At 36.4% G+C, this 27,753-nt stretch overlaps 1 protein-coding gene across 1 annotated transcript in view; it reads right to left on the bottom strand.

Moving 5' to 3' along the window:
* Positions 1-27,753, bottom strand: part of DACH2 (dachshund family transcription factor 2) — a 636,043-nt gene that overhangs the window by 108 nt on the left and 608,182 nt on the right. The window contains exons 15-18 of the mRNA XM_055338054.1: positions 8,816-8,964; positions 8,543-8,690; positions 2,723-2,869; positions 166-231 (exon numbers count right to left, since the gene is read on the bottom strand). Coding sequence (XP_055194029.1) covers positions 166-231; positions 2,723-2,869; positions 8,543-8,690; positions 8,816-8,964 — 510 coding nt within the window. The remainder of the gene's footprint in view (positions 1-165; positions 232-2,722; positions 2,870-8,542; positions 8,691-8,815; positions 8,965-27,753) is intronic.

The following is a 27,753-nucleotide window of genomic DNA, read 5'->3' as shown; positions in this document are numbered from 1 at the left end:
TATATATTTATATGTATATATATGTATCACTGAAGCTTTCTGCCTCTGACATAAAGTAAGAAGAATTAAACTTATTTATTTTATTCATACAAAGAATACCAATATAGGAGCACATACCCACCCCATATCACACAGTTATAGAGAGAAGTATGCTGTTTACTGTACCTTGCACAGCAGTACTATCATGAGGAGTCCCATTGTTTTCTATTTCAACATCTGGATTTCCAGTATCTGAAAGAAGGGACATTCAAGATTAAGGTACAATTCTGTTTTTTCTGATTTCATTTAAAGTGAAACCAGTAGTTTGCTCCTATAGATAACACAAGACTCTGGATGGCATTTTTGGTTTTGTTTTTGTATGTCTGTTTTTAATGGTAAGAGGGAGAATTATAAACTATGGCTGAATTCTACAATTTCACATATATTTTCAAGTATATAGTAAATACTTCTTTATTTCATTCTCTAGAGATAATTCTCAGGAAAATAATCTGTCCATAAAAATTACTTCATACTATCAGGTAACACGACCTGACTATAGAATAAGAAAAAAGACTGATGCAATTACATAAATGGAAGTTCCCTATTCTTATGGTATATTTTTAATTGTAAAATGTGATAGATGATGAGAATATCTCTATGCTAAGCATACTGAACATCAGAACACAAGTTGTGGTTTGTGGTCTTTAGGTAGTACTGGCTATAAAGGCAGAGAGAGATACATGAATTGTTTTTGAAAAAAATTGAGAAAAAGAAATAAGAAGTTAGGTTTTTATTTTCAATTTTAAATAAGAGATGTGTTATCTAAAAGCTATCCATATCCATGAAGCACAGCTTTATATGAGCATTTCTATATATACACATTTGCTTGGACACCCTTGGGTAATGTGGCAACAGATGCCAATATATCATCCAATGCCATCAAAGATTAATATGAGAATAAAATGATTTGAATACAAGATACCCACCATGCTGTAGAAACAGCTGTTTTTCCTCTATAATAGAAAAGCTAGACCTGGATGGGTGAATTTTAAATATGTAAAAAAATTCAAGCCACCTCAGAATGACAAGGGCCTCGAATGATAATAATGAGTGCACAGAACATATGTCCCATGCTACTCAAGTAATGTTATTTTTAAAACCTTTGATAAGCAAGGATGCTGGCTCTCACTGAGATGTCCTATTGCGTAAGATATTAATGTATAATTACTCCTTCTTTTCTGTGTTTCAACGAGGCATGGTTAAGATGAGGTAATAATCTAACACTATTTCTATTGATTGTGAACACGATGATCCAAGACAGTCACAGTGAAAAGGAAATTGAACTTTTGGAAAGAAAGAATATGATTCACATTTATAAAAAAAATCCCTTACTCATTCTTAGTATAGGACACTGAAGCACCCTTTTAGTCTTATGTGTGTGTCATGCATGTGTATGAGGTATGTGTGCATGTTTGTGTAAAATTCTTCAGTTTATATTTGCTACACACACATAGCAGTTAATATACATATGTATATTTAACATGTCAGTTAAAAACACAAGCTGTTAGTGTGCAATGAAAGAAGAACCTGAATATTCTATGAGATGAAATGATGTTGTGGAGTTTCATAATTGACAATGTAATCAGAAAAATATTGGAATTAAGAGAATTCATGACAGAAGCATTTCTTCTAACAGAATCTCCAGGAATGTACTTAAATTTTTAAAAATATTTTATTTGTTTATTCATGAGAAACACAGAGAGAAAGAGGCAGAGACACAGGCAGAGGGAGAAGCAGGCTCCATGCAGGAAGCCCAATATGGGACTTGGTCCCGGAACTCTGGGATCATGCCCTAAGCCAAAGGCAGATGCTCAACCGCTGAGCCACCCAGATGTCCCTAGGAATGTACTTAGAACATTTTTTTTCATCCAGGCCCTCCTTAAACCCCCAACACTGATGCAATCTACATTAAAGAAATCAGCATCCTATAACTCATTTAAAAAGAGTAGACCAATTATCAGCATATTTTATTTTTTTAATTTTTTTATCAGCATATTTTAAAATGAGTGGACATAAAATACTTACATTTTAAATGCAAGAAGGTTATCAGCATTACTGCTTCTATTGCAAAAGTCAGCAGGGTTTCATGTTATTCCTAGGATATTTGTATCTCCCAGAATAGGGATTATTTTGACACATTTAATTCATAACCTAAAGAGCCTGACCTCAAATTGATTTTTAAATTATTGTTGAACAAAGCCTCTTCCTTCCTTCCTTCCTTCCTTCCTTCCTTCCTTCCTTCCTTCCTTCCTTCTTTTCCTTCTTTCCTCCCTCCCTCCCTGCCTTCCTCTCTCCCTTTCTTCCTTTTCTCCTTCCCTTCCACCGTCCCTTCCTACTTTTTTTTTAATTTTTTAAATTTATTTATGATAGGCACACAGTGAGAGAGAGAGAGGCAGAGACATAGGCAGAGGGAGAAGCAGGCTCCATGCACCGAGAGCCCGACGTGGGATTCGATTCCGGGTCTCCAGGATCGCGCCCTGGGCCAAAGGCAGGCGCTAAACTGCTGCACCACCCAGGGATCCCCCTCTTCCTTTTTTTTCTAGGTTTTCCTTCCTTCCCTCCTTTCCTTCTCTCTCTCTTTCTTTCTTCTTTCTGTCTTTCTTTCTCTCTTCCTTTCTCTTTTTAAATCAGGTTTTTTTTTTCTTTCTGTACCTTGAGCGTGAAAGTCAAAATCAAATACTACCTTTCAAGATTCTCAGGCCACTGTCACTAGTAGTGGCTTGCTTAAATGCTTGTTCCACTTGTTCCCGGCGCTTTGATTCATATTCCAAGGCTTCCTGCAGTTTTCTCTTGGCTTTTTTCTCCTTCTTCAGACGTTTTTGCATGGTAGCTGAAACGTGAAAAGGTAATTAGTTGGCAAAACTTTAGTCAATAAAATAATGTTGCCTATTTTGGTGGATTATAAGCCATAAATAGATACTGAGAGAGACATAAATGCATATCATTAGTTTATTTGGGTTCCAGATCTCATTAGATTCAACCAGAGTGTTAAATCATAAAATTTACTTCTTTTTGCTTTCACCTTTCCAGTTCATATGCTTTATAATAAACATGCATTTGTATGGCAATGGTAGTCGTGGTAGAAAATTATTTTGTACTTTTACTAACTACATGCACTTAGTGATAGCATTCAATGTTTGATAATTTCTTAGATAGAATTATTGGGTTCCTGCAATATATTGGCTCATAGAAGGGTTTTAAGCCTACCAGTCTTTACAGTCTTTCTGAATCATTCTTTTTAATTTTACTTTTTTAAAGATTGTATTTATTTATTTATGAGAAACACAGAGACAGAGACACAGGCAGAGGAAGAAGCAGGCTCCCACGGAGAGCTTGATGTGGGACTTGATCCCAGGACCCTGGGATCATGACCTGACCAAAGGCAGATGCTCAACCACTGAACCACCCAGGTCCCCCTGAATCAGTTTTTAAAAATTGAAGATATTTTTTATTGTGAAAATAGAAAAACATTCAAGAAATATGCAAACTTTAAAATTTTGGCATTTAAAAATGTTTAAAGTGTTCACATATAATTAAAATATATTTTGAACTAATTATGATGCTAATTTGTTTCACTTGTATTTATTTCACAGTTCAATGTCTTTCATATAAATAACCTACAGCTGGGCAGCCCTAGTGGCTCAGCAGTTTAGCACCACCTTCAGCCCAGGGTGTGGTCCTGGAGACCCAGGATGGAGTCCCATGTCGGGCTTCCTGCATGGAATGGAACCTGCTTCTCCCTCTGCCTGTGTCTCTGCCTCTCTCTCTCTCTCTCTCTCAAATAAATAAATAAAATCTAAATAAATAAATAAGTAACCTTCAGCAACTTGAAAAGAATTAGACACCCATGTAAATTTACATTCATGTGAAACAAAAATTCAGAGCTTTGAGGTAATAACAAAATTGGAAAACTTGAAGCAAAGACACTGAGAATGTATGGTTTCTGTTATTTTTTTAAAAAGATTTATTTATTTTGAGAGTGAGGAAGGGCAGAGGGAGAGAATCTTCAAGCAGACTCCCCACTGAGTGTGGGATCTATCATACAACTCAGGAGATCATGACCTGAGCCAAAACCAGGAATCTGATGCTTAACTGACTAAGCCACCCAGGCACCCCTGGTTTCTGTTGATTTGGGTAAAAGATTATTAAATGAGGTTCAACATAAAGCTGTTTTACTATTTTAATTATACTTATTTATTATCATTAATATAAAGCATTTAACAAATTACTTAAATCAGAAATCTTAATTTATTAAAAATAATTTATAACTTAATGTCCTTGATAATACACAATTTTGCTTCCAGTAAAATTATTGGCTCAAAAGTATTCTATAATATAGTTTTTCTTTAAATTTATGATTATGTATATTACAATGGCACAGTGAGGAGAGATAGAAGCAGAAAAAATGTTCACCTTTAGCTCAGAAGACTGACCTATAGACTGCGTTGTTTTGATAGTGATCACATATGTGCTGACTGCTACACTTTTAAAGGGTCTCATGACTGTGGGTAAACCAACTCAGAGCTAATATGAACTGAATGATAAGCATCTGAGAAATCTTGTGAAAGCAGTTTTATGTGAAGATATTTATGCTATAATAATCCTTGCACATCTCCTCCCCTTTGAGTACTAAGCTTATAACTACCAGCTTCATATAGCAAAAAGTACAGCTCTTTCTGCCCATGGGTCCTGTCCTCGTGCTACTTCAATAAACTTATTAAGTTGCACCATAAAATGTCTCAAGAATTCTCTCTTGACCATTGTGTTCAACAATCCCACAGCATTAGCATATTACATTTTTAAATATATAAATAAATAATAATAACTTTCATGTATTTATGTATTTATATGTACTGAGCATTTTCTGGGACTATATCTCATTACATTTTAATTGGAAAAAAAGATAATAATAGATAATATTATATATAAAATAATAGTTTTATTATAACCAGAATTATACATACAATTTACTTCTTTTTGCTTTCGCCTTTCCAGTGCATATGCTTTATAATAAACATCCAATTGTATGGCAATGGTAGAAGTGGTAGAAAATTATTTTCTACTTTCACTAACTACATGCATTTAATGATAACATTAAATAATATAATATTTACACATGTAGTTTTATACAAACATATAGCTACTATTCTTTTTTTTTTAGATTTATTTATTTATTCAGAGAGAGGGGGCAGAGACACAGGCAGAGGGAGAAGCAGGCTCCATGCAGGGAGCTGACATGGGACTCCATCCCAGGTCTCCAGGATCCCACCCCCAGCTGTAGGTGGTGCTAAACCTCTGCGCCACCAGGGCTGCCCTATAGTTACTATTCTTTTGATATACTTAGACTGTTGTTACTTCTAAGCATAAGATCAATTCCTCCCCCTCTTTCTTTTCTATCATATGGCTTCAGATAAAAAGTTCCCCTTTTGTAATAAAAAGTTAGTTATAGTGGATATGAGATATTTAGGGAACTAGAAAGGAATTTAAGTTATTATCCAGTTCAACTATTGTAATAGATGAGAGTACTGAGCTTCATAGAGATGAAGTACATAATTTTTCTACATCAATTGAGGATAACAGAGTAGTTTCCTATAATTGTGAGTAATTAGATGTAAAATGTTAAAAACAGTGCTTAGCACATAACAATTAATAAGCATTAGCCACCAGTAGTAGTAGTAGTAGTAGTAGTCGTAGTGACAGTAATGATAGTAGTAGTGATAATGTGATATGTAATGATAGTAGCAGTGGTATTATTATTACATCATAATGTGCTACATTTATTAAATACAAATACTTTAGAATAAATTTGATAATAGTTATAATATTACATCAACCATGTCTAGGCCTTTTTATTTTTATATTTTTTTAAAGATTTTATTTGAGAGTGCAAGTGAGACAGCATGGTGTGTCAGAGAGCAGGAGCAGGAATGGGGGGAGAGCACGAAGGGTGATGGGGGAGCATGGGTAGAGGGAAAGGGAGAAAGATGGAGAACAGAGGGAGAAGCAAGCTTTCTGCTGAGCAGGGAGCTCTACTTGGGGATTGATCCCAGGACCCCAGGATCATAACCTGAGCTGAAGGCCGGTGCTCAACAAACTGAACTACTCAGGTGCCCCTATCATGTCTAGCCTTTTTTTAAAGATTTTATTTATCTATTCATGGACACAGCAGAGACATAGGCAGAGGGAGAAGAAGGCTCCCTGCAAGGAGCCCGATGTGGGACTTGATCCAGGATCCCGGGATCATGCCCTGATTGGAAGGCAGATGCCCAACTGCTGAGCCACCCAGGTGTCCCTGTCTATACCTTTTTAAAAGATAATAGATGTGATAGTAATTATAAAGATATACCTCAAGAATCTAAGAGGAGTTAATGAACAGAAATTGGTATAACTCTAAAAGTTAGAAGCCAATTTTACTCTATGTAGTAGTTACACATAAGCCAATCTGGGAATGTTATATTTAACATATGATTATTATGTTCTTTAGTATAAAAAATCATTCTACTAAAAATGTGTGTTTTTATGATTGTTAATTATAATTATTTTGCATATCAAACACCAGATATAAATGGATTTTTCTAAACTTTAAAAAGACAAGTTAAGTTTTGCTTAATAGTATTTAATGATTTTGACAAGATAATGAGAGGTTTAATTCTTTTGTTTTTAAGATTGTATTTATTTGTTTGTTTATTTATTTGAACTCTCCACCCAATGTAGGTTTTGAACTTATAGTCTTGAGATCAGGAGTCACATGCTCTACTAACTGAGCCAACCAGGTTTCCTCCATTTTTTTAAGATTTTTTTTAAAGACATTTAATTCTTTTTTTTTTAATTTTTATTTATTTATGATAGTCACACAGTGAGAGAGAGAGAGAGGCAGAGACATAGGCAGAGGGAGAAGCAGGTTCCATGCACCGGCAGCCTGACGTGGGATTCGATCCCGGGTCTCCAGGATCGCGCCCTGGGCCAAAGGCAAGCGCCAAACCGCTGCGCCACCCAGGGATCCCCATTTAATTCTTTTTAAATGAAGTGACTGAATTTATATTTTGAACTGGACTAATAATGATTCCTGGGCCTTAAGGAAAATATACTGTAAGTTTTCAATTGCTTGCCAAAAATTTTGGAATATAATATACAACTTTGGAATAAGGTAAAGTTAGTGGATTTCACTCAACTGGAATTATTCTTCCTTGGTTAAGGAGGCATTATCTATCTTGTGGATTTTCTCTTTTTCCTTCTCCTTCTCACTCTCTATTTTATTTAGCATTTACTTTGTTACCCTTCCATAGAAGAATAAGCAGAGAAGAGAAGAAGTTGAAATTCACAATCGACACTCTTGCTGCTATTTAGTATTTTAAGGTAAATGTAAGGAAAAGGTGAAAATTATTGGCTGAATTCAAGATTTAAAATTTTCCTGGTTTTTATATGAACTAGTGTCTTTATCCACAACTGTACATGACCTAATGTCTACCCATGGTTTGAAAGTTAATTCTATTTGTGAAGATTATCTCTCCTTTCTCTCTCTTTTGTCTCCATCCCTACTTATGCTACCCAAATTCAGTCCTCATCTCCACTGCCAGGATGAGAGCAAACTCCTTTTACATAAATTCCTTGTTTGTAGTCTTACTCCAAGCCCTCTCTCTATTCCCAACACTAAAGTGGTTTAATTGATATCAGACCAGATCATCCCCCTGCTTATTTCTTTACTACTTCCCATTACCTATAGGATAAAATCCAAGCTAATATTTTACATGGTTAAAAATTTCCTTCACAATTTAGCTTCTACTTTCATCTTTCTACATCATCTCCCATGATTCACTTCATTAAATTCAGAGCCACAGTGATAACAATCTGTTTATAGTTGCCCATGTATAAAGCTTCTTGCCTTCATTCCTATGCTTACTGATACCTCTATTGAGAATGTCCAAATCACTCAGATACTTTCCTGCCCTTACTTAGCCTACCAATCTTCAATACTCAGGTTCAAGTGTCAGCAACAGGAAGTCTTCCTCAACTATTCACTTCCCCACCAAACTGAACTAACTACCCCTTCTCTGTATAGCCATATATACTGTGCTTCATTGTTCTTGCCACATTGTCTTGAATTAACTGGTTGGTTATGCTGGCCCTCTAAAATGTAAATCTCTCAAGGACAAGGACTGAGTTTTATTTATCTTATTTATCTATCACTGTTCTTGGCAAAGAGCATTTTGTCTACAAGAAATTATTAGATTATTTGCATCCAGGAATATTTTATGAAATTGTGAGGAAGCTAAGAATATTCCTGTTTTCTAAATCTGCAAGTGGCCTGAAGTCAGATATATTTCATTATCTTTTATAATTAAAGAGAAAGAGTATAAATATCTTACCTTGTGAATTGCACACAGTATTTCTTAGCCTGTCATTTTTTTTCAGTAGTTCCAAGCTATCCCTGAGAATATTTCTACTATTATTGAATATATTTACAACAAAATGTTTATTCTGTAATTGAACTTGTTAAACTTACTTCTGCTTTGAAGCTCAACTGCAAGTTGTCTTTCAAGGTTTTCTCTAATTTCTCTCTCTCTATAGAGCTCCATTCGCAGTTCCTTTTTTTCTTGTTGAATCTGCTTCTCCTGGATGTGAGCGTTATCCAAAGCCACTTTCAGCAGACCCTGTCAAAGTACAGAAAATGACATGCAGTTCATCTTATCTGTTTTAGTTTCTCAAATGTGAAATAATTTATGTAGATGCTAATGTCTTGTATTACATTTATTTTGTTTATAGAAATATTGTTGACCTGAATGTTGGTCAACAGAGTCTCCACGGAGGACAGACTATCAGCGAAAATGAGTGGTCCAGGAAATCCAGGAGGCAATGCCTGCCCAGGAGTCAGTTGGATCTTGTCCAAGGGTGACTTCATTGTTGGAATTTGAAATGGTACCTCTTCTGCAAAAAGAAAATTAATATCAGAGCATTCACGAATTAAGAGCTCAAAAACTTCACTGTGTTTCCTTTACCTCTAATAGCATCTATAAATATTTTATTTCTATAACTAGATGATGGAAAGCTCTCAATTGGAACTCATACCTATTCCCCAGCTGCCTCTAGTTTCTTAAAATAAATGTTTCAGTAAATAATCAGTGAAAATGAAACATTTGCTGCTAAAGAGGCATGAGACTTGGAGAAACAAATTTATGATATGTTTATGAATACCTATAAATTAAATAACCAGATCACCTTCTTGTAAAGCATACACTGCATTTTTTTAAAAACTGTCATCTATCATCTATCTATCATCTCCATTCTTTAATAGCTTTATCAAAGTATAATTCAAACATAATAAAATTCGCCTATCTTAAGTGTACATTTCAATGATTTTCAGTAAATTTACAGGACTGTGCAACCATTATCACAAATGTATCTTAGAACAGCTTGATCACCACAAAAATACTCCTGATGCCCACTTACAGTTAATCTCCTGCCCCAGCCCCAGCCCTTGGCAACAGCTAATTTTCTTTCTATCTCTATAGGACTGCCTATTCTGGATATTTTATACAAATAGATGCAATATGTGGTCTTTTATGTCTGGCTTCTTTTACTTAGTGGAATGTTTTTGACGTTCATCCATGTGGTAGTATGTTTCAGTGGTTTCTTCCTTTTTATTGCTGAAACGTATTCCATTACATGAATACATTGCCCTTTGTTTAATTATTTACTAGCTGACAGGAATTTTGATTATTTCTGGTGTTACCTTTTATTTTGAAGAATATTACTTATGAAAAAATATCACCTGTGGCATATAAACACAAGCTGTATTTTCTCCTTTTATTTTTATATTATCTTCTCTCACATCCTCATTACATTAACAAGATTCTTTCTTAGCTTCCAATAGAATTTTTGTTTAATAAAATGTTTCAAATTTGTTGAACAGATCTAATTACAAAAGGAATTTTCTCTTACACTGGGAACCTAACTACATGACTATATCTTTGAATTCTGATTGCAAATCTTTTATGAGAGATGTATGAACCAGATAGCAGTTTTCCCTGCAATTAGAAACTGGGGATTTTTTTCTTTTTTGACATAGGTAAGTATAAAAGGCTACAAAGAAGTGATCTCGGAAGGTAATCAAACAAAACCTTGTGCTCTCTCTTTTTTTTTCATTCACCTATTTTTTGAGAAAGAGAGAGAATGGGAGAAAGGGGCAAAGGAAGAGGGAGAGAGAGAATCTCAAGCATACACCCCACCTAGCACAGAGCCTGACGCAGGGCTCGATCTCAGGACTCTGAGATTATGATCCTTGCTGAAACCAAGAGTTGTTGCTTCACCAACTGAGCTACCCAGGTGTCCCCAAACCCTGGTATTCTTAAATGGCTTCAACTACAGTGCATGAGGGGTAAATCATAGTACCACAGACAAAATTACTCTATTCACCACGGTCTCTTTACTTCAGTAACTGGCCACAAGCAAAGTTTGAAAATATGCATATCCCTGGTCAGAAAAATTTTCAAAGACCCCATATATTACAAAAATCATCCAAGAAAAGAAAAACCTAGGCTTAAATCTGGACTAACCAATTTTCACAAAAATCTAGTTATTGGTTCTGGTTCCAGTGGTGATAGAAATATGGAGTTATTGTACAGATATAGCTAATTTTGTAATTGCAAGCAGCCTATACATCTAGTATGCAGTCTTGAACCACACAGATTTCATAGTCATCATTATTTGCTGCATAGCAAGCGGCATGCCCTATTTACTGTATGGAAAGTTGTGGCATAGAATTCTGGGAAACTTCTGTGAGATTTGTAATGGGACAGCATTATCTCTGAATAAAATGTTTTTAATAGAGATCACCTTTTCCAAATTCTTTTCTTTTACAACTTCCAATTTCCCAAAATCTATACTGATAAAAAATGCTAAGCAATTATTTTATAGAATTAACAGTTTCATATTATTTGAATCCAAAATGTTATAAAAAAACATTTGTTTATCGTTCTTGAAGAATTCAATAAAATGACACCTGGGTGGCTCAGTTGTTAAGCATCTGCCTTCAGCTCAAGTCATGATACCACGGTCCTAAGATCAGTCTGCATAGGTCTCCCTGCTCAGTGGGGAGTCTGCTTCTCCCTCTCCCTCTGCACCTCCCACCCCATTTGTACTCTCTCTTGCTCCCTCTCAAATAAATAAATAAAATGTTTTTAAAAAAGGAATTCAATAAAATGTATAAATTAACCTATTAATTTTCTTTTAGCACAAGAATCTATAATGAACATATTCTCAGGAATTGTTTTTTCATAAAACATAAAAAATAATATTTTGATTATAAATGCATGATGCATGTGTCTTGTACAACTCCACTGTTGTGAAATTAACCCTAAACTCTTTCCTTCTTTCCTTCCTTCCTTCCTTCCTCCCTTCCTTCCTTCCCAGTGGTAGTTTTGGAAGAGGTAACTATTCCAGAGGGAGTGAGCACAATATCAGAAATTCTGTGATCTACTTCAACTACAATGTTTGAACATTTGAAATATGTCATTAAGAAACTAAATTCTAAAATGTCTTAGGCAGCATCTCTAATGCTTCTAAAGTACATTTCTCAACACCTAACCAAGCAATATTATGTCTTATTTCTATGGTTTGAAGTCTGTATTTAGATAGTATTTTGTTTTCTGCACATTATAAGTGGATCAAATAACTTCATAATGATTTATTGATAATAACTGGGGAGGTTTTATGCTTTTGCACTGTTGTTTATAAATCTTAAAGTATGAATTTATTTAGTCTGGAAGATCTATTTTTACAAAACGAACTGCTACAAAGTTAGAACATTGACATCCTGCTGAGTCTAAGATAATATAATCTTTCCCCTGAATAAATATTTTCTATCTGGGGCAGAATTCTTAAAATTAATAGACCCTTTGTTCTGTATCACTCTATATACAAGTAACCTCATTAATAAGAATCTGAGGAGTTTTCTACAAACAAGATATGCAAAAAGAAAAGCAATACATTCATCATGCATAAAACAAAATTAAAACTATTAAAATTCCTAGAAGTCACCTATTTGGAGATGAAATAAATGCTATTAAGTTGGCTGAAAGGAAAATTATTATTGACTATGAAAACAGGTCGCATGGTCTATACTTTGTAATGTTGCTGTATAGTAGATTGAAGTTTCAAAATAGCATTACTCTTTTTAAAAGAGATGGACACAGTTGAATTAGGTGTTGCTTGCCGCAGTGAGGATCAAATGCAAAAAGAATCATATTTCATTGGACCTAGTCAGCACCAGGAAAATAAATAGAAATATAAGAGGTATGCAGGCAATGATTCATTTTGATAATCTGGCCCAAGAGAGACACATAGAGACAGCACACAGATCTAAGCTTCTACCAAAAGACAAATAGGACACAGAGGGTGGGAATTGGGATGACAGTGTAGCAGGGGTCACATCGATTTTCAGCAGCAGTTTTCACACAGATGAGATAACCCTGGACTCTATTTGGCCCATTGTTCATATCCTGCTTGTCCCACAAGCAATAAATTTCCTAGACCTAGAAAAAGGCAGTAAAGAAGAAGGATTCTACTTATGACTTCTTATGATTAAGTTTCTGTGATAACCAAACATACTTTTTCAGACCAAGGTCACATTGCATGTTAAGGTCCATAATAGCCTAAAGCTAGTCAAAGTGTATTATGTTTTGGTGTAAATGAGTGAAAAGTATCAAACCATTTGTCTTTTTTTTCTGATTTAAATTCCATGCTACAAAAATGTATAACAAATGCATTAGAAATCTATTTCAATCTTGTAATAGGTCTTTACATCTGAATGACATCAACATTTTGCTCAGAATTTAAAGACATTCGCTATTATGTACAAATGTTTCCCATAGACTTGATAAATCCTAATTGTTAATGAAATTAAATATAGACAAGTACTAGAACCATAGATTGTCAGGTAAATAAGAGGAACTCTTTGTAAGCCAAGGAGAAAGGGTTTTGGTTGAGCATTTTGATTTAAAAGGCTGGTTTTCAAAATGTGTATATTAAAACCTTTATCAACACATATGATGCAACGGTATAAACTAAAAGATAAAGATAGGACAACTGTTATCTAGTTGAGGACATCAGCAACCTCTGCATTCATTGCAGCAAAGTGGAGACTGCTTTTATTGAGCCTGTTTGCTAAACTTGCTATAATTTGTAATAGCACTTGGAAATCTATTTGCTGAACAAACTCTTAATTTTAATTTCTTCCTTAGGGCCCAGATGAATAGATGTTAAACTTGACAAGAACTTTATTTGTAGAAAAAAGATAAACATTTGATAATTACTCAGAATGAAGAAATTCCCCTAAGAATTAAAATCAAGACTGTTAGACTTTCTATATGAACGTAGTGCTTATTTTCCCACTTTTTCATGGAGTTCAGTGTTTCTTCTTTCCTCTGGGCTTTGAGGATTATAATACAGGATTAGAAAATGAACACCACTGACTCACTCAGCAGTGGAAAAATGCAGCCACCTGCCATCAGGTCGTCAACTTTTATTCTTTAACAAATAAATTATATTTCTCTATTTGATTTGCATGCTTTCCCCTAAATAGAGCTGTCTAGAGACTTTCTTTTGTTGGTGCCATCAGTATTACATTTGGCAGAAGCAAGACACCTGCTTCCCTCTTCCAGACAGAGGAACAATAACAACAAAATGGCCAACTGCTGTGTAATGATGTGACTTGCATGAATATAAGAAAGTGTTCATCGTCTGAGTTGAACAATGAATGATTCAAATGTTGCCCTTCCTGAATGTGGAAAAGAAAAACTTGAACCCTAAATTGTTACATTTCTTTAGGGAAATGAAAAAGAAATTATGCTGACAAATGAAAACCAAAAACTAGTAGTGAGCAGATGAAGGGTCACCAGCCTGAGAAAGTATGATATGATACTTCTAAAACTAGAATGGCTCTGTTTTATTCTGGATCTTTATATGATCAATTTGACATAATAGGTCCCTTTATAAATTATGAATTAGAAAGAAGTCAACTTTCAGATAAAATATTATGCTGATAACAAATATTATATCCAGTGAAGGATTGGAAGAAGTATGATACCCAGTGCTTGCTGTTCAGGAGCTGATACACCTTGAATAAAAGTCAATGAGTTATAGAACCAGACAATTAAGTGTGAAATCATGTGACTTAGGCTGTTAAGTGCCTCTAAAAGGGAAGAATACTTCAGTCTGGAGTAAGCACTTAAACTAATCCATTCATTATAGCTGAAAAGTGTTCCCAATATCCTTAAAGTCCCATGGATTTCCCTAAGATATTAGGTATGCCAACAATGTTTCTTATTCAAACTAATAGTGAACAAACTGGGTTAAACAATAATAAACAGTTTTAATGAAAGCAAGGGTTAGCAGATAAATTACAAGGTGCTTAGTGAAATTTGACTTTCGGATAAACAGCAAATGATTGTTCAATGTTTGTCCGAAAATACTCCATGGGTCATCATTTATACTAAAAGAATAATTTGTTCTTGGGGCACCTGGTGGCTCAGTCAATTTCAGCTTAGGTCATGATCTCAGGGTCCTGGGATTGAGCATCACATAGGGCTCCCTGTTCAATGGAGAGTCTGTGTCATCCCTCTCCCTCCCCCTGTTTGTGCTCTCTCATGCCCTCTCTCTCTCAAATAAATAAAATCTTTTTTAAAAAATCAAATCAGGGTCATGAGATCCAGCCTCCTTTCAGGTTTCTCATTCAGTGGGGAGTCTGCTTCAGATTCTCTTTCTTCCTCTCCATCTGCCCCTACACCCCATGCGTGCATATGCTCTCTCTCTCTCAAATAAACAAATCTTTAAGATGATAATAATATGTTGTTTATCTGATTCAAATATCACTGGACATGTTGTTCTCTTTTTTGTTTGCAAAGTATATTAAAGCAAACAACTCAGGTCCTTTAAAAAGCTAGTGCTAAATATAAGCATATGTTACATATTAATTTATGCAGCTGAGAGCATAATGATGAACAGCAAAAGATGCCAAACTCTGACTGTGTAGGTTTGAAACTCTGTTCTGTGATTTACTAGCCCCTGAGAAAGTTACTTAATTTTTCTGTGCCTCAATTTCCTCATCTGTAAAGTTCAGATAATAATACCTATCTCATAAGGTTGTTATAAAGATTAATGAGCTACTATTTGTAAAGTTTTCACAACAATACCTGACCCAAAGGAAATGCAAAATAATTGTTTGTTAAATAAACTAAATGGTGAGGTGCCTGGATGGTTCAGATGGTTAGGTGCCTGCCTTCTGCTCAGGTCATGATCCCAGGGTCCTGGGATTGACCCCTACATGAGCTCCTTGATCTGTGGGGAGCTTGCTTCTCTCTCTCTCCCTCTGCCTGCTGCTCCCCTGCTTGTGCTCTCTCTGTCAAGTAAATAAATAAAATCTTAGAAAAATTAAACGGTGATTGAAAATTCCCAGGAGTGGGAGACAAGCCTAAAATAAAATATTTGAATACCTAAGCATCCATCAACACCTCATAAAACATGTGGCAAGATACTTTTCTTAGGTAGTAATTGTATAAGCCTGGCTTTACCCTAAATTATGCCGATGTTACTTTTTCAGTTATCAAAGGTCTGAAGAGACTTCTTAAGTCAAGGTCAGTGTCTCAACTGGGGGTAATTTTGTAGTCCAAAGGACATTTGGCAATGGCTGGAGACATTTTTGACTGTCAGAACTGAGGGGGTAGGAGCATGTGATACTGGCATCTTTCTGCACTGAGCTTCTACTAGAGAGTTTCATAAGCTTAATAAGATACTTTGTGATTTAGAACATAATACTTTACAAGGTATGTTTTATAGATCTTATGCATTTAATTTTGGGTACTTAACTCCAGTTCTTTGCTCAAATGCCACCTTATTATTGAAATCTATACAGAACACCCTATTTAATATTGCAACTTGCACTCCTATTTTCACTCCTTTAACATGTTTTCTTTTTTCCTGGAAAATGTATCACCAAAAATATACAATATAACTTACTTATTTACTATTTTTGTTATCTATTTTATCTCACTACAATGTATTCTTTAGGAAAATGGGAACTTTGTTTTTCTAAAATTTGTCCAATGCTGATTTCTCAGTATCTAAATAGTAACTATCCTGGATCTATGGCACATGTACTGACTTTGGATGTGCCAAATGGTAATCTTAAATCTTGAGGTAGGAGGAGGGGCAAGATGGCGGAAGAGCAGGGTCCCCAAATCGCCTGTCCCCACCAAATTACCTAGATAACCTTCAAATCATCCTGAAAATCTACGAATTCGGCCTGAGATGTAAAGAGAGACCAGCTGGAATGCTACAGTGAGAAGAGTTCGCGCTTCTATCAAGGTAGGAAGACGGGGAAAAAGAAATAAAGAAACAAAAAGCCTCTGAGGGGGAGGGGCCCCGCGAGGAGCCGGGCTGAGGCCGGGGCGAGTGTCCCCAGGACAGGAGAGCCCCGTCCCGGAGAAGCAGGAGCTGCACCAACCTCCCCGGGCGGAAAGGGGCTCGCAGGGAGTTGGAGCAGGACCCCAGTAAGGGGGGGGATGCCCTCGGGCTCCCTGGAACACTAACAGACACCTGCGAGCGCAGGAGAGTGCGCCGAGCTCCCTAAGGGCTGCAGTGCTCACCGGAGCAGCTCGGAGGGGCTCGGGAGCTGCTCCAGGGAGGGAGCTGCAGGGCGGGAGCGTGAAACCAACAGCGCAGGCCCCGGAGCACAGGGCGCCGGTACACGGCCCAGGATCCGGCCTCCCCCCGGGACAGGCAGAGGCCGAGAGGGCCCAGGACAGCGAGGACGCTCCTGCCCCGAGCTGAGCAGATCAGCGGCCCCGCCCCGGAGCCTCCAGGACCTGCACACGGAGAGCCCCATAGTTCCTGCGGAGGCTGAATCCAGGCTTCCAGAGTTGCCATAGCAACTGCGGCTGTTCCTCCTGAGACCTCACGGGGTAAACAACCCCCGTTGAGCCCTGCAGCAGGCAGGGGCAGAGCAGCTCCCCCAAGTGCTAACACCTGAAAATCAGCACAGCAGGCCCCTCCCCCAGAGACCAACTAGACGGACCAGTGATACTCCCCCGTGTAGCAATACAACTTATTTTTGGCCACTCTGCACTGAGCAAAATGACTAGAAGGAAAACCTCACCTCAAAAGAAAGAATCAGAAACAGCCTTCTCTCACACAGAGTTACAAAATCTGGATTACAATTCAATGTCAGAAAGCCAAGTCAGAAGCACTATTATACAGCTACTGGTGGCTCTAGAAAAAAGCATTAAGGACTCACGAGACTTCATGACTGCAGAATTTAGATCCAATCAGGCAGAAATTAAAAATCAATTGAATGAGATGCAATCCAAACTAGAAGTCCTAACGACGAGGGTTAACGAGGTGGAAGAACGAGTGAGTGACATAGAAGACAAGTTAATGGCAAAGAGGGAAACTGAGGAAAAAAGAGACAGACAATTAAAAGACCATGAAGACAGATTAAGGGAAATAAATGACAGCCTAAGGAAGAAAAACCTACGTTTAATTGGGGTTCCCGAGGGCGACGAAAGGGACAGAGGGCCAGAATATGTATTTGAACAAATCCTAGCTGAAAACTTTCCCAATCTGGGAAGGGAAACAGGCATTCAGATCCAGGAAATAGAGAGATCCCCCCCTAAAATCAATAAAAACTGTTCAACACCTCGACATCTAATAGTGAAGCTTGCAAATTCCAAAGATAAAGAGAAGATCCTTAAAGCAGCAAGAGACAAGAAGTCCCTGACTTTCATGGGGAGGAATATTAGGGTGACAGCAGACCTCTCCACAGAGACTTGGCAGGCCAGAAAGGGCTGGCAGGATATATTCAGGGTCCTAAATGAGAACAACATGCAACCAAGAATACTTTATCCAGCAAGGCTCTCATTCAAAATGGAAGGAGAGATAAAGAGCTTCCAAGACAGGCAGGAACTGAAAGAATATGTGACCTCCAAACCAGCTCTGCAAGAAATTTTAAGGGGGACTCTTAAAATTCCCCTTTAAGAAGAAGTTCAGTGGAACAATCCACAAAAACAAGGACTAAATAGATATCATGATGACACTAAACTCATATCTGTCAATAGTAACTCTGAACGTGAACGGGCTTAATGACCCCATCAAAAGGCGCAGGGTTTCAGACTGGATAAAAAAGCAGGACCCATCTATTTGCTGTCTACAAGAGACTCATTTTAGACAGAAGGACACCTACAACCTGAAAATAAAAGGTTGGAGAACCATTTACCATTCAAATGGTTCTCAAAAGAAAGCAGGGGTAGCCATCCTTATATCAGATAAACTAAAATTCACTCCGAAGACAGTAGTGAGAGACGAAGAGGGACACTATATCATACTTAAAGGATCTATCCAACAAGAGGACTTAACAATCCTCAATATATATGCCCCGAATGTGGGAGCTGCCAAATACTTAAACGAATTATTAACCAAAGTGAAGAAATACTTAGATAATAATACACTTATACTTGGTGACTTCAATCTAGCTCTCTCTACCCTTGATAGGTCTTCTAAACACAACATCTCCAAAGAAACGAGAGCTTTAAATGATACACTGGACCAGATAGATTTCACAGATATCTACAGAACTTTACATCCAAACTCAACTGAATACACATTCTTCTCAAGTGCACATGGAACTTTTTCCAGAATAGACCACATACTGGGTCACAAATCGGGTCTGAACCGATACCAAAAGATTGGGATCGTCCCCTGCATATTCTCAGACCATAACGCCTTGAAATTAGAACTCAATCACAAGAAGAAGTTTGGAAGGACCTCAAACACGTGGAGGTTAAGGACCATCCTGCTAAAAGATAAAAGGGTCAACCAGGAAATTAAGGAAGAATTAAAAAGATTCATGGAAACTAATGAGAATGAAGATACAACTGTTCAAAATCTTTGGGATGCAGCAAAAGCAGTCCTGAGGGGGAAATACATCGCAATACAAGCATCCATTCAAAAACTGGAAAGAACTCAAATACAAAAGCTAACCTTACACATAAAGGAGCTAGAGAAGAAGCAGCAAATCGACCCGACGCCCAGCAGAAGAAGAGAGTTAATTAAAATTCGAGCAGAACTCAACGAAATTGAGACCAGAAGAACTGTGGAACAGATCAATAGAACCAGGAGTTGGTTCTTTGAAAGAATTAATAAGATAGATAAACCATTAGCCAACCTTATTAAAAAGAAGAGAGAGAAGACTCAAATTAATAAAATCATGAATGAGAAAGGAGAGATCACTACCAACACCAAGGAAATACAAACGATTTTAAAAACATATTATGAACAGCTCTACGCCAATAAATTAGGCAATCTAGAAGAAATGGACGCATTCCTGGAAAGCCACAAACTACCAAAACTGGAGCAGGAAGAAATAGAAAACCTGAACAGGCCAATAACCAGGGAGGAAATTGAAGCAGTCATCAAAAACCTCCCAAGACACAAGAGTCCAGGGCCAGATGGCTTCCCAGGGGAATTCTATCAAACGTTTAAAGAAGAAATCATACCTATTCTACTAAAGCTCTTTGGAAAGATAGAAAGAGATGGAGTACTTCCAAACTCATTCTATGAGGCCAGCATCACCTTAATTCCAAAACCAGACAAAGACCCCACCAAAAAGGAGAATTACAGACCAATATCCCTGATGAACATGGATGCAAAAATTCTCAACAAGATACTAGCCAATAGGATCCAACAACACATTAAGAAAATTATTCACCATGACCAAGTAGGATTTATCCCCGGGATGCAAGGCTGGTTCAACACTCGTAAAACAATCAATGTGATTCATCATATCAGCAAGAGAAAAACCAAGAACCATATGATCCTCTCATTAGATGCAGAGAAAGCATTTGACAAAATACAGCATCCATTCCTGATCAAAACTCTTCAGAGTGTAGGGATAGAGGGAACTTTCCTCGATATCTTAAAAGCCATCTACGAAAAGCCCACAGCAAATATCATTCTCAGTGGGGAAGCACTGGGAGCCTTTCCCCTAAGATCAGGAACCAGACAGGGATGTCCACTCTCACCACTGCTATTCAACATAGTATTGGAAGTCCTAGCCTCAGCAATCAGACAACAAAAAGACATTAAAGGCATTCAAATCGGCAAAGAAGAAGTCAAACTCTCCCTCTTCGCCGATGACATGATACTCTACATAGAAAACCCAAAAGCCTCCACCCCAAGATTGCTAGAACTCATACAGCAATTTGGTAGCGTGGCAGGATACAAAATCAATGCCCAGAAATCAATGGCATTCCTATACACTAACAATGAGACTGAAGAAAGAGAAATTAAGGAGTCAATCCCATTTACAATTGCACCCAAAAGCATAAGATACCTAGGAATTAACCTAACCAAAGAGGTAAAGGATCTATACCCTAAAAACTATAGAACACTTCTGAAAGAAATTGAGGAAGACACAAAGAGATGGAAAAATATTCCATGCTCATGGATTGGCAGAATTAATATTGTGAAAATGTCAATGCTACCCAGGGCAATTTACACATTTAATGCAATCCCTATCAAAATACCATGGACTTTTTTCAGAGACTTAGAACAAATTATTTTAAGATTTGTATGGAATCAGAAAAGACCCCGAATAGCCAGGGGAATTTTAAAAAAGAAAACCATAGCTGGGGGCATCACAATGCCAGATTTCAGGTTGTACTACAAAGCTGTGGTCATCAAGACAGTGTGGTACTGGCACAAAAACAGACACATAGACCAATGGAACAGAATAGAGAATCCAGAAATGGACCCTGAACTTTATGGTCAACTAATATTCGACAAAGGAGGAAAGACGATCCACTGGAAGAAAGACAGTCTCTTCAATAAATGGTGCTGGGAAAATTGGTCATCCACATGCAGAAGAATGAAACTAGACCACTCTCTGGCACCATACACAAAGATAAACTCAAAATGGATGAAAGATTTAAATGTGAGACAAGACTCCATCAAAATCCTAGAGGAGAACACAGGCAACACCCTTTTTGAACTTGGCCACAGTAACTTCTTGCAAGATACATCCACGAAAACAAAAGAAACAAAAGCAAAAATGAACTATTGGGACTTCATCAAGATAAGAAGCTTTTGCACAGCAAAGGATACAGTCAACAAAACTCGAAGACAACCTACAGAATGGGAGAAGATATTTGCAAATAACATATCAGATAAAGGGCTAGTTTCCAAAATCTATAAAGAACTTATTAAACTCAACACCAAAGAAACAAACAATCCAATCATGAAATGGGCAAAAGACATGAAGAGAAATCTCACAGAGGAAGACATAGACATGGCCAACAAGCACATGAGAAAATGCTCTGCATCACTTGCCATCAGGGAAATACAAATCAAAACCACAATGAGATACCACCTCACACCAGTGAGAATGGGGAAAATTAATAAGGCAGGAAACAACAAATGTTGGAGAGGATGCGGAGAAAAGGGAACCCTCTTACACTGTTGGTGGGAATGTGAACTGGTGCAGCCACTCTGGAAAACTGTGTGGAGGTTCCTCAAAGAATTAAAAATAGACCTGCCCTATGACCCAGCAATTGCACTGTTAGGGATTTACCCCGAAGATTCAGATGCAATGAAACGCCGGGGCACCTGCACCCCGATGTTTCTAGCAGCCATGTCCACAATAGCCAAACTGTGGAAGGAGCCTCGGTGCCCATCGAAAGATGAATGGATAAAGAAGATGTGGTTTATGTATACAATGGAATATTACTCAGCCATTAGAAACAACAAATACCCACCATTTGCTTCAACGTGGATGGAACTGGAGGGTATTATGCTGAGTGAAGTAAGTCAATCGGAGAAGGACAAACAGTGTATGTTCTCACTCATTTGGGGAATATGAATAATAGTGAAGGGGAATATAAGGGAAGGGAGAAGAAATGTGTGGGAGATATCAGAAAGGGACACAGAACATAAAGACTTCTAACTCTGGGAAATGAACTAGGGGTGGTGGAAGGGGAGGAGGGCGGGGGGTGGGGGTGAATGGGTGACGGGCACGGAGGGGGACACTTGACGGGATGAGCACTGGGTGTTATTCTGTATGTTGGTAAATTGAACACCAATAAAAATTAATTTATAAAAAAAAAAAGAGACTATAGTAGTATGCAACATAGGCTGTTTCTATGCATAACAACCAATTTGATTCTTTTCACTGAACCAATTTGGTATAAAATATTTAGTAAATTGAGAGGAAAAAGAAACCAATCAATTATCTTACAGAGTTGACATGTTTTCAGATTGAATTGATTTGTCCACTTTAATTTTAGTGACCAAATTGTGTGTGTATATGTGTATGTGATAGAATCACAAATAAGGTACATGTGTGAAATATTTCTTTCTATACAAATAAATTTCTGTAGCACTTAATATTATTATTCTAAATTGAATTACAACTGGGAAATTAATTAATTCAATTATTATTATTTATTTATTTTCCTTCAGTTGATTTCACCCCTCTATTTTTGTCAAGTTATGCATCATTTGTGAAATAGGTGACATTTCTAATACCTTAAGAAAAAGATAGGTTTATAAGTCATTTTGGCCCTTATCTTATATGCAGAAGACAATATTAATTCTTTGCTACAGTATCTCTGTATACAAACAAGGTATTTACACATGAACATATAAAATTTAACTGTCTTTTGTCTCTTATCTCCATTCAGTGTATCTCAAACCTGTTCAATTTCATTTAGAAGAACCAGGATAGATAGAGCTCTACGATTTTACTTGGGGCTTAAGATAATAGACTATTTTTATACTTTTTTAATAAACATAATATTTTTAAATTGTAATTAAAGACAATTTAAAAACAGGAATGTTTTCCATATTGTACATAGCATTTGAAATTAGCTCCATTGTTTTTACAATTAAAAAATTATTATGAGCACTGGGTATTACATAAGACTGATGAATCACTGACCTCTCTACCTCTGAAACCAATAATACATTATATGTTAATTAATTGAATTTAAATAAAAAAGTTCAAAAAAGAAAAAAAATTATTAATACTAAGATATAATCTCTTGAGCTTTTATAGTTTTCAAAAGGTTGTTACTACCCAAAAGTTAGGGGAAATATGCCTGTGTTAACCGTGGAAATAAGACAAAATAAAAATTGTCAACCACCCTTTTAAGAACTAACCTACTATGAAGTACTTGAAAATGGAAAGCCTTGCAAAAATATCCATTAGAGATAAGGGTCTCCTTTCATGAGGAAGATAAAATTACCCTATGGGGGCCACTGTTCTTTTCTATTACTCAAACCACAGAGAAAACTCTAAAATTTATACATTTGCAATAACAATAACAGCTTTTTCTTCTTTTGTGAAAAAAAAAAAAAGAAATTCTCACATACCAGCAATGTCCACAATAGGCAAACTGTGGAAGGAGCCTTGGTGTCCACCGAAAGATGAATGGATAAAGAAGATGTGGTTTATGTATACAATGGAATATTACTCGGCCATTAGAAACGACAAATACCCACCATTTGCTTCGACGTGGATGGAACTGGAGGGTATTATGCTGAGTGAAATAAGTCAATCGGAGAAGGACAAACATTATATGGTCTCATTCATTTGGGGAATATAAAAAATAGTGAAAGGGAATAAAGGGGAAAGGAGAAAAAATGAGTGGGAAATTTCAGAAAGGGAGACAGAACATGAGAGACTCCTAACTCTGGGAAACGAACTAGGGATGGTAGAAAGGGAGGTGGGCGGGGGGGGGGTGACTGGGTGATGGGCACTGAGGGGGGCACTTGATAAGATGAGCCCTGGGTGTTATTCTGTATGTTGACAAATTGAACACCAATAAAAAATAAATTTATGTAAGTTGGTAAGCTAGCCCCACAAGGACAAAATCAGAAAGAACAAGTCAGAGAAAAAACAAATCAGAAAGAAGAAATGTGTAATTAGATGTACCTTTGGAGTAAAGCAAGCCTATATTAAAAAATGAGTAGCTCCTACATATTCTTAGAATATCATTCAACTTTAAGTAGATGTTTTATCAAGAGGGGGAAAAAACAGGGCACCTGGGTGGTTCAGTGGTTGAGAGTCTGCCTTTGGCTCAGGTTGTGATCCTGGGGTCCTGGGATTGAACCCAACCTCGGGCCCCCTGCTTAGCTGGGAGCCTGCTTCTCCCTCTTTCTGCCCCTTCCCCCCATTCATGTTTTCTCTCACTCTCTCTGCTCTCTCTCAAATAAATAAACAACTAATTTAAAGGCAATTATGATGAAAGCAGGAAAATATTGTTTACTATGTTAGTCTAAAATTTATTCACAGTTCCTTTTCATTAAATAAAAAAGGTTTCCAAATCCAATAGCCACAATGTTCTGTCATAATTGGCACATAAAATACTAATCAAAAATGTTACAAGTATTTATAAGTAATTTATAAACACTTAACCAAGACTACTGTGAATATTTGAGATGCCATGTTTTTATCACATAATCAGTAAGAATTTTCATCACAATAATTTGGACATGCTGTTTCCATCCACATCCTCATCCATCACTTAGAGTAATTAGTTTGGCTGCCTCCTTATCACAATGATAACCACGACACCAACACTAATTGTTCCTGGCTCGTTCCTGGGTCCCTGCAGGTTGCTGATGTATCACCTGTGATATAATCATTACCAAGCACTCAAAATCTAATGGGCAGCAGCTTGCTCTTTAGGTCCATATGTGCATGTGCATTTCCACTCTCCTACTTACTATTCCAGAAACTTCTGGTATTGATCTCTGCTCCAATTTGAAGGGATGGGAAAGAGCCAAGATGCATATTTTTCTTATTTCAAATCTGTCACCCCACTTCCAAGTGATTATCTGCCTCTCTTCCTTTCTGCCTCCTCTTTCCTACCCTTCCTCAAAACCCATGACCTAAGAGTATGTGGTAGTCTGGTATTAAGGAGTAGTTAGTGGTCTATTTTGGTTATGGAAAGAAGGAGGGGAGTTCGAACTTCTATCCATGACTTCTCCTATGCATTCCTATAAAGATTTGCTTCTTATTGACACCATTTCTCTTCTTACCTTTTAGAGAAAAAATCATGTCAAGAGTTGTCTATGTTTGTGTTAGCCAATTCTCTTGAAAACTTACTTCAATTAAGCTTTTGTTCCCACTTGTACACAGATACTACTCTTATAAAAGTGGCCAGTTATTTACATTGCTATATCCAGTGGTCAATTATTAGCCCCAATCTTACTTGACTTAGCAGCTAATCATGCCATTAATGTATGTACATCATTTTGATTCTGAGATACCCTTCTATGAGTTTTCTTCCCATTTATTTACCATTCCTTCTGAGTTTCATCCACAAGTTCTTCTTATCTCCAAGACATATTTTGGGTGCCTAAAGGCTCAGTCCTTAGGCCTCTTCTCTCATAATCACTCCTTTACATTCAAAGAGCACCTAGAACACTCCTGTGCAGACATTGTAGATTCACAATAATTATCTGTTTTATTCCATTCTGTTTTGCATAAGGTAATAATATAATAATGTTGATTTCTCTAAATTTCATATACAAAAAAAACCTGTCTCATGAGTTTATAATCATCATGCATATATAAATGGATCTTATTTGTGGGCATGTAAGCAAGCACATACACACAGTTATAAATAATATTATCATTGATATAATTAATTTTCTCAATGAATTTCCTTGGAATAGATATCAGGTAATGACTTCCACTTACTATTTCCATTGAAATTACAATTTGTAGCTTGTTAGTGGGAAAGCACTATGTAAGGGATTCAAACCACTGTTCAGAAATGCCATTGATAGTCTCTATTACTGGAATAACAACTCCCCAAAAATATAATGGCATGTAATATGAACAATGCCCTTAGCAGCACCATTAAACTTAGTAGTGAACTACTTCAAATAGCTGTGAGTGTTAAACATTAGTTCAGCCTTAAGTAGGTTGATTTTAGTAGCCAAATGTGCACTGCAGTCTATCTGAACATTCAAAGCACCTTTCAAACTTAATTTTACAGAAATGTTAATGAACAGAATAGATTATTGAAGACAGGAAAGAAGAGTCATTATTTAAACAGATGAAAGGAAACAGTAAATGAAGGCTCATGTTTTAGAAGGATGGCAGTAACATATCTTTTTAAGGAACTATCCTAAGCTCAAAAAGCACCATGGAGGTATTTAACTGTTATTTATAAAGGAATAATTTTCATTTGCAAATACAATTCTCAGGGAAAATTTAATAGCTTTTCTAAGATTAATTTATTAATTGAAATACCATAGGAATATTTATTTTCCAATTAGAACTTAACTAGTTTATAAATGCCTAACTTAAACATTTTTTACAATGATGAAAGATAGGAATAAATCACAAAAAAATAAATGGACATGATCAGAAAAGGAATAAAAATAACAAAAGCTGATGCTAAAAGGCTCTTTCTTATATGCGGTGGTGGTATTGTGATGGTAAAGGTGCTGACAGTGAGATATAAGTCTAATGAGTTTTATTGCCTCTTCCCAATGACACTGATAGGTGACTCTGGGAATGTGTGGAAATAGTAAACAGACAAAGGACATAAATATTGAAAAAATACCATGGTCTTGGAATTGTTCTCATTTATGCTATGTTGACATTTACAAGTTTAGTTCAAGTTGTAAATGTCAATCATAAAAGTGCAAAAATGATCAAATAATGATAATAAAAATACTTTGAAAGAAAATGAACAATTGTTTGCAATAAAATACACAGATTTAAAGTCATATCTGTGATTTAAAACAAGCCTAAAGCATATGTATTATATACAAAACAAATTAATTTTCAGGATTTCATTCTAAGAGAGTTTGTCCTTCAGGAACAATGCAATTTTGCTGCACTAAAACCAATACCTAAATTTTACTCTGAAAATCCCATAAAGAAATGCAAGCGATGAAAATTAAGCTAATTACCTACATGTTCTAATATCCCAGGTATTCATACTTCAAGCTAAGATTCTGAAACATTATGTTAAACTCTCTCAGGCCCTACTGAATTAGAATAAAAACTAGAACCCTTTTCAGAACATTAAATTGGTTCCTGAGGTTTTAAAAAATAAAAATGAGCTGAGCTGGTTACCCCTATATATTGGTCCTTTGGAATAGAAAGAATCATTACTATAATGAGAAATATTTTAAGATTGCATTTGTGAAAGAAATTTTAATTTTCTCATATTTTAAGATCCTTGACAGAAGATAGCCTTGTGTAGGTCTTATGTTTCCACAGAATCACTTGATCAAATATTCAGTGTGCATGGGGGTTATATGATGATTTCCTTAATACAACACTAGAAATATGACTGTCCCATATAGCAGGGAAGAAAATCTGTCCTTAGGAATTCCATAAATGTCTTTTACTGACAGTGATGTGACTCCCTTGAAGTAATTCAGCCCAGGATTCTATCTCACATTTTGTGTTTGGTGAAGCCATATCAGAACACTAGTTCTATACAATAGGAGTAGAAATATAACCTGGTATATTTCTGGTAATTAAAAAGGGAACTTGAATTCTGACAATGCCTTTCTTCCTCTATATCTCCTACCCTTTCCAAATGTAGTATTATATCACCACTATTCCCTGATGAAGAGTAAAACAAAGCACTCATGCCTCATTTTATAAAAATTTATATTTACAGTTTGCTTGTATGGCAT

This window comes from Nyctereutes procyonoides, unplaced genomic scaffold (assembly GCF_905146905.1).
Source record: "Nyctereutes procyonoides isolate TBG_1078 unplaced genomic scaffold, NYPRO_anot_genome, whole genome shotgun sequence".
NCBI classification, from domain to species: Eukaryota; Metazoa; Chordata; class Mammalia; order Carnivora; family Canidae; genus Nyctereutes; species Nyctereutes procyonoides.
Note: the sequence above shows the minus strand (reverse complement) of the source record. Positions and strands in the feature narration are given on the sequence as shown.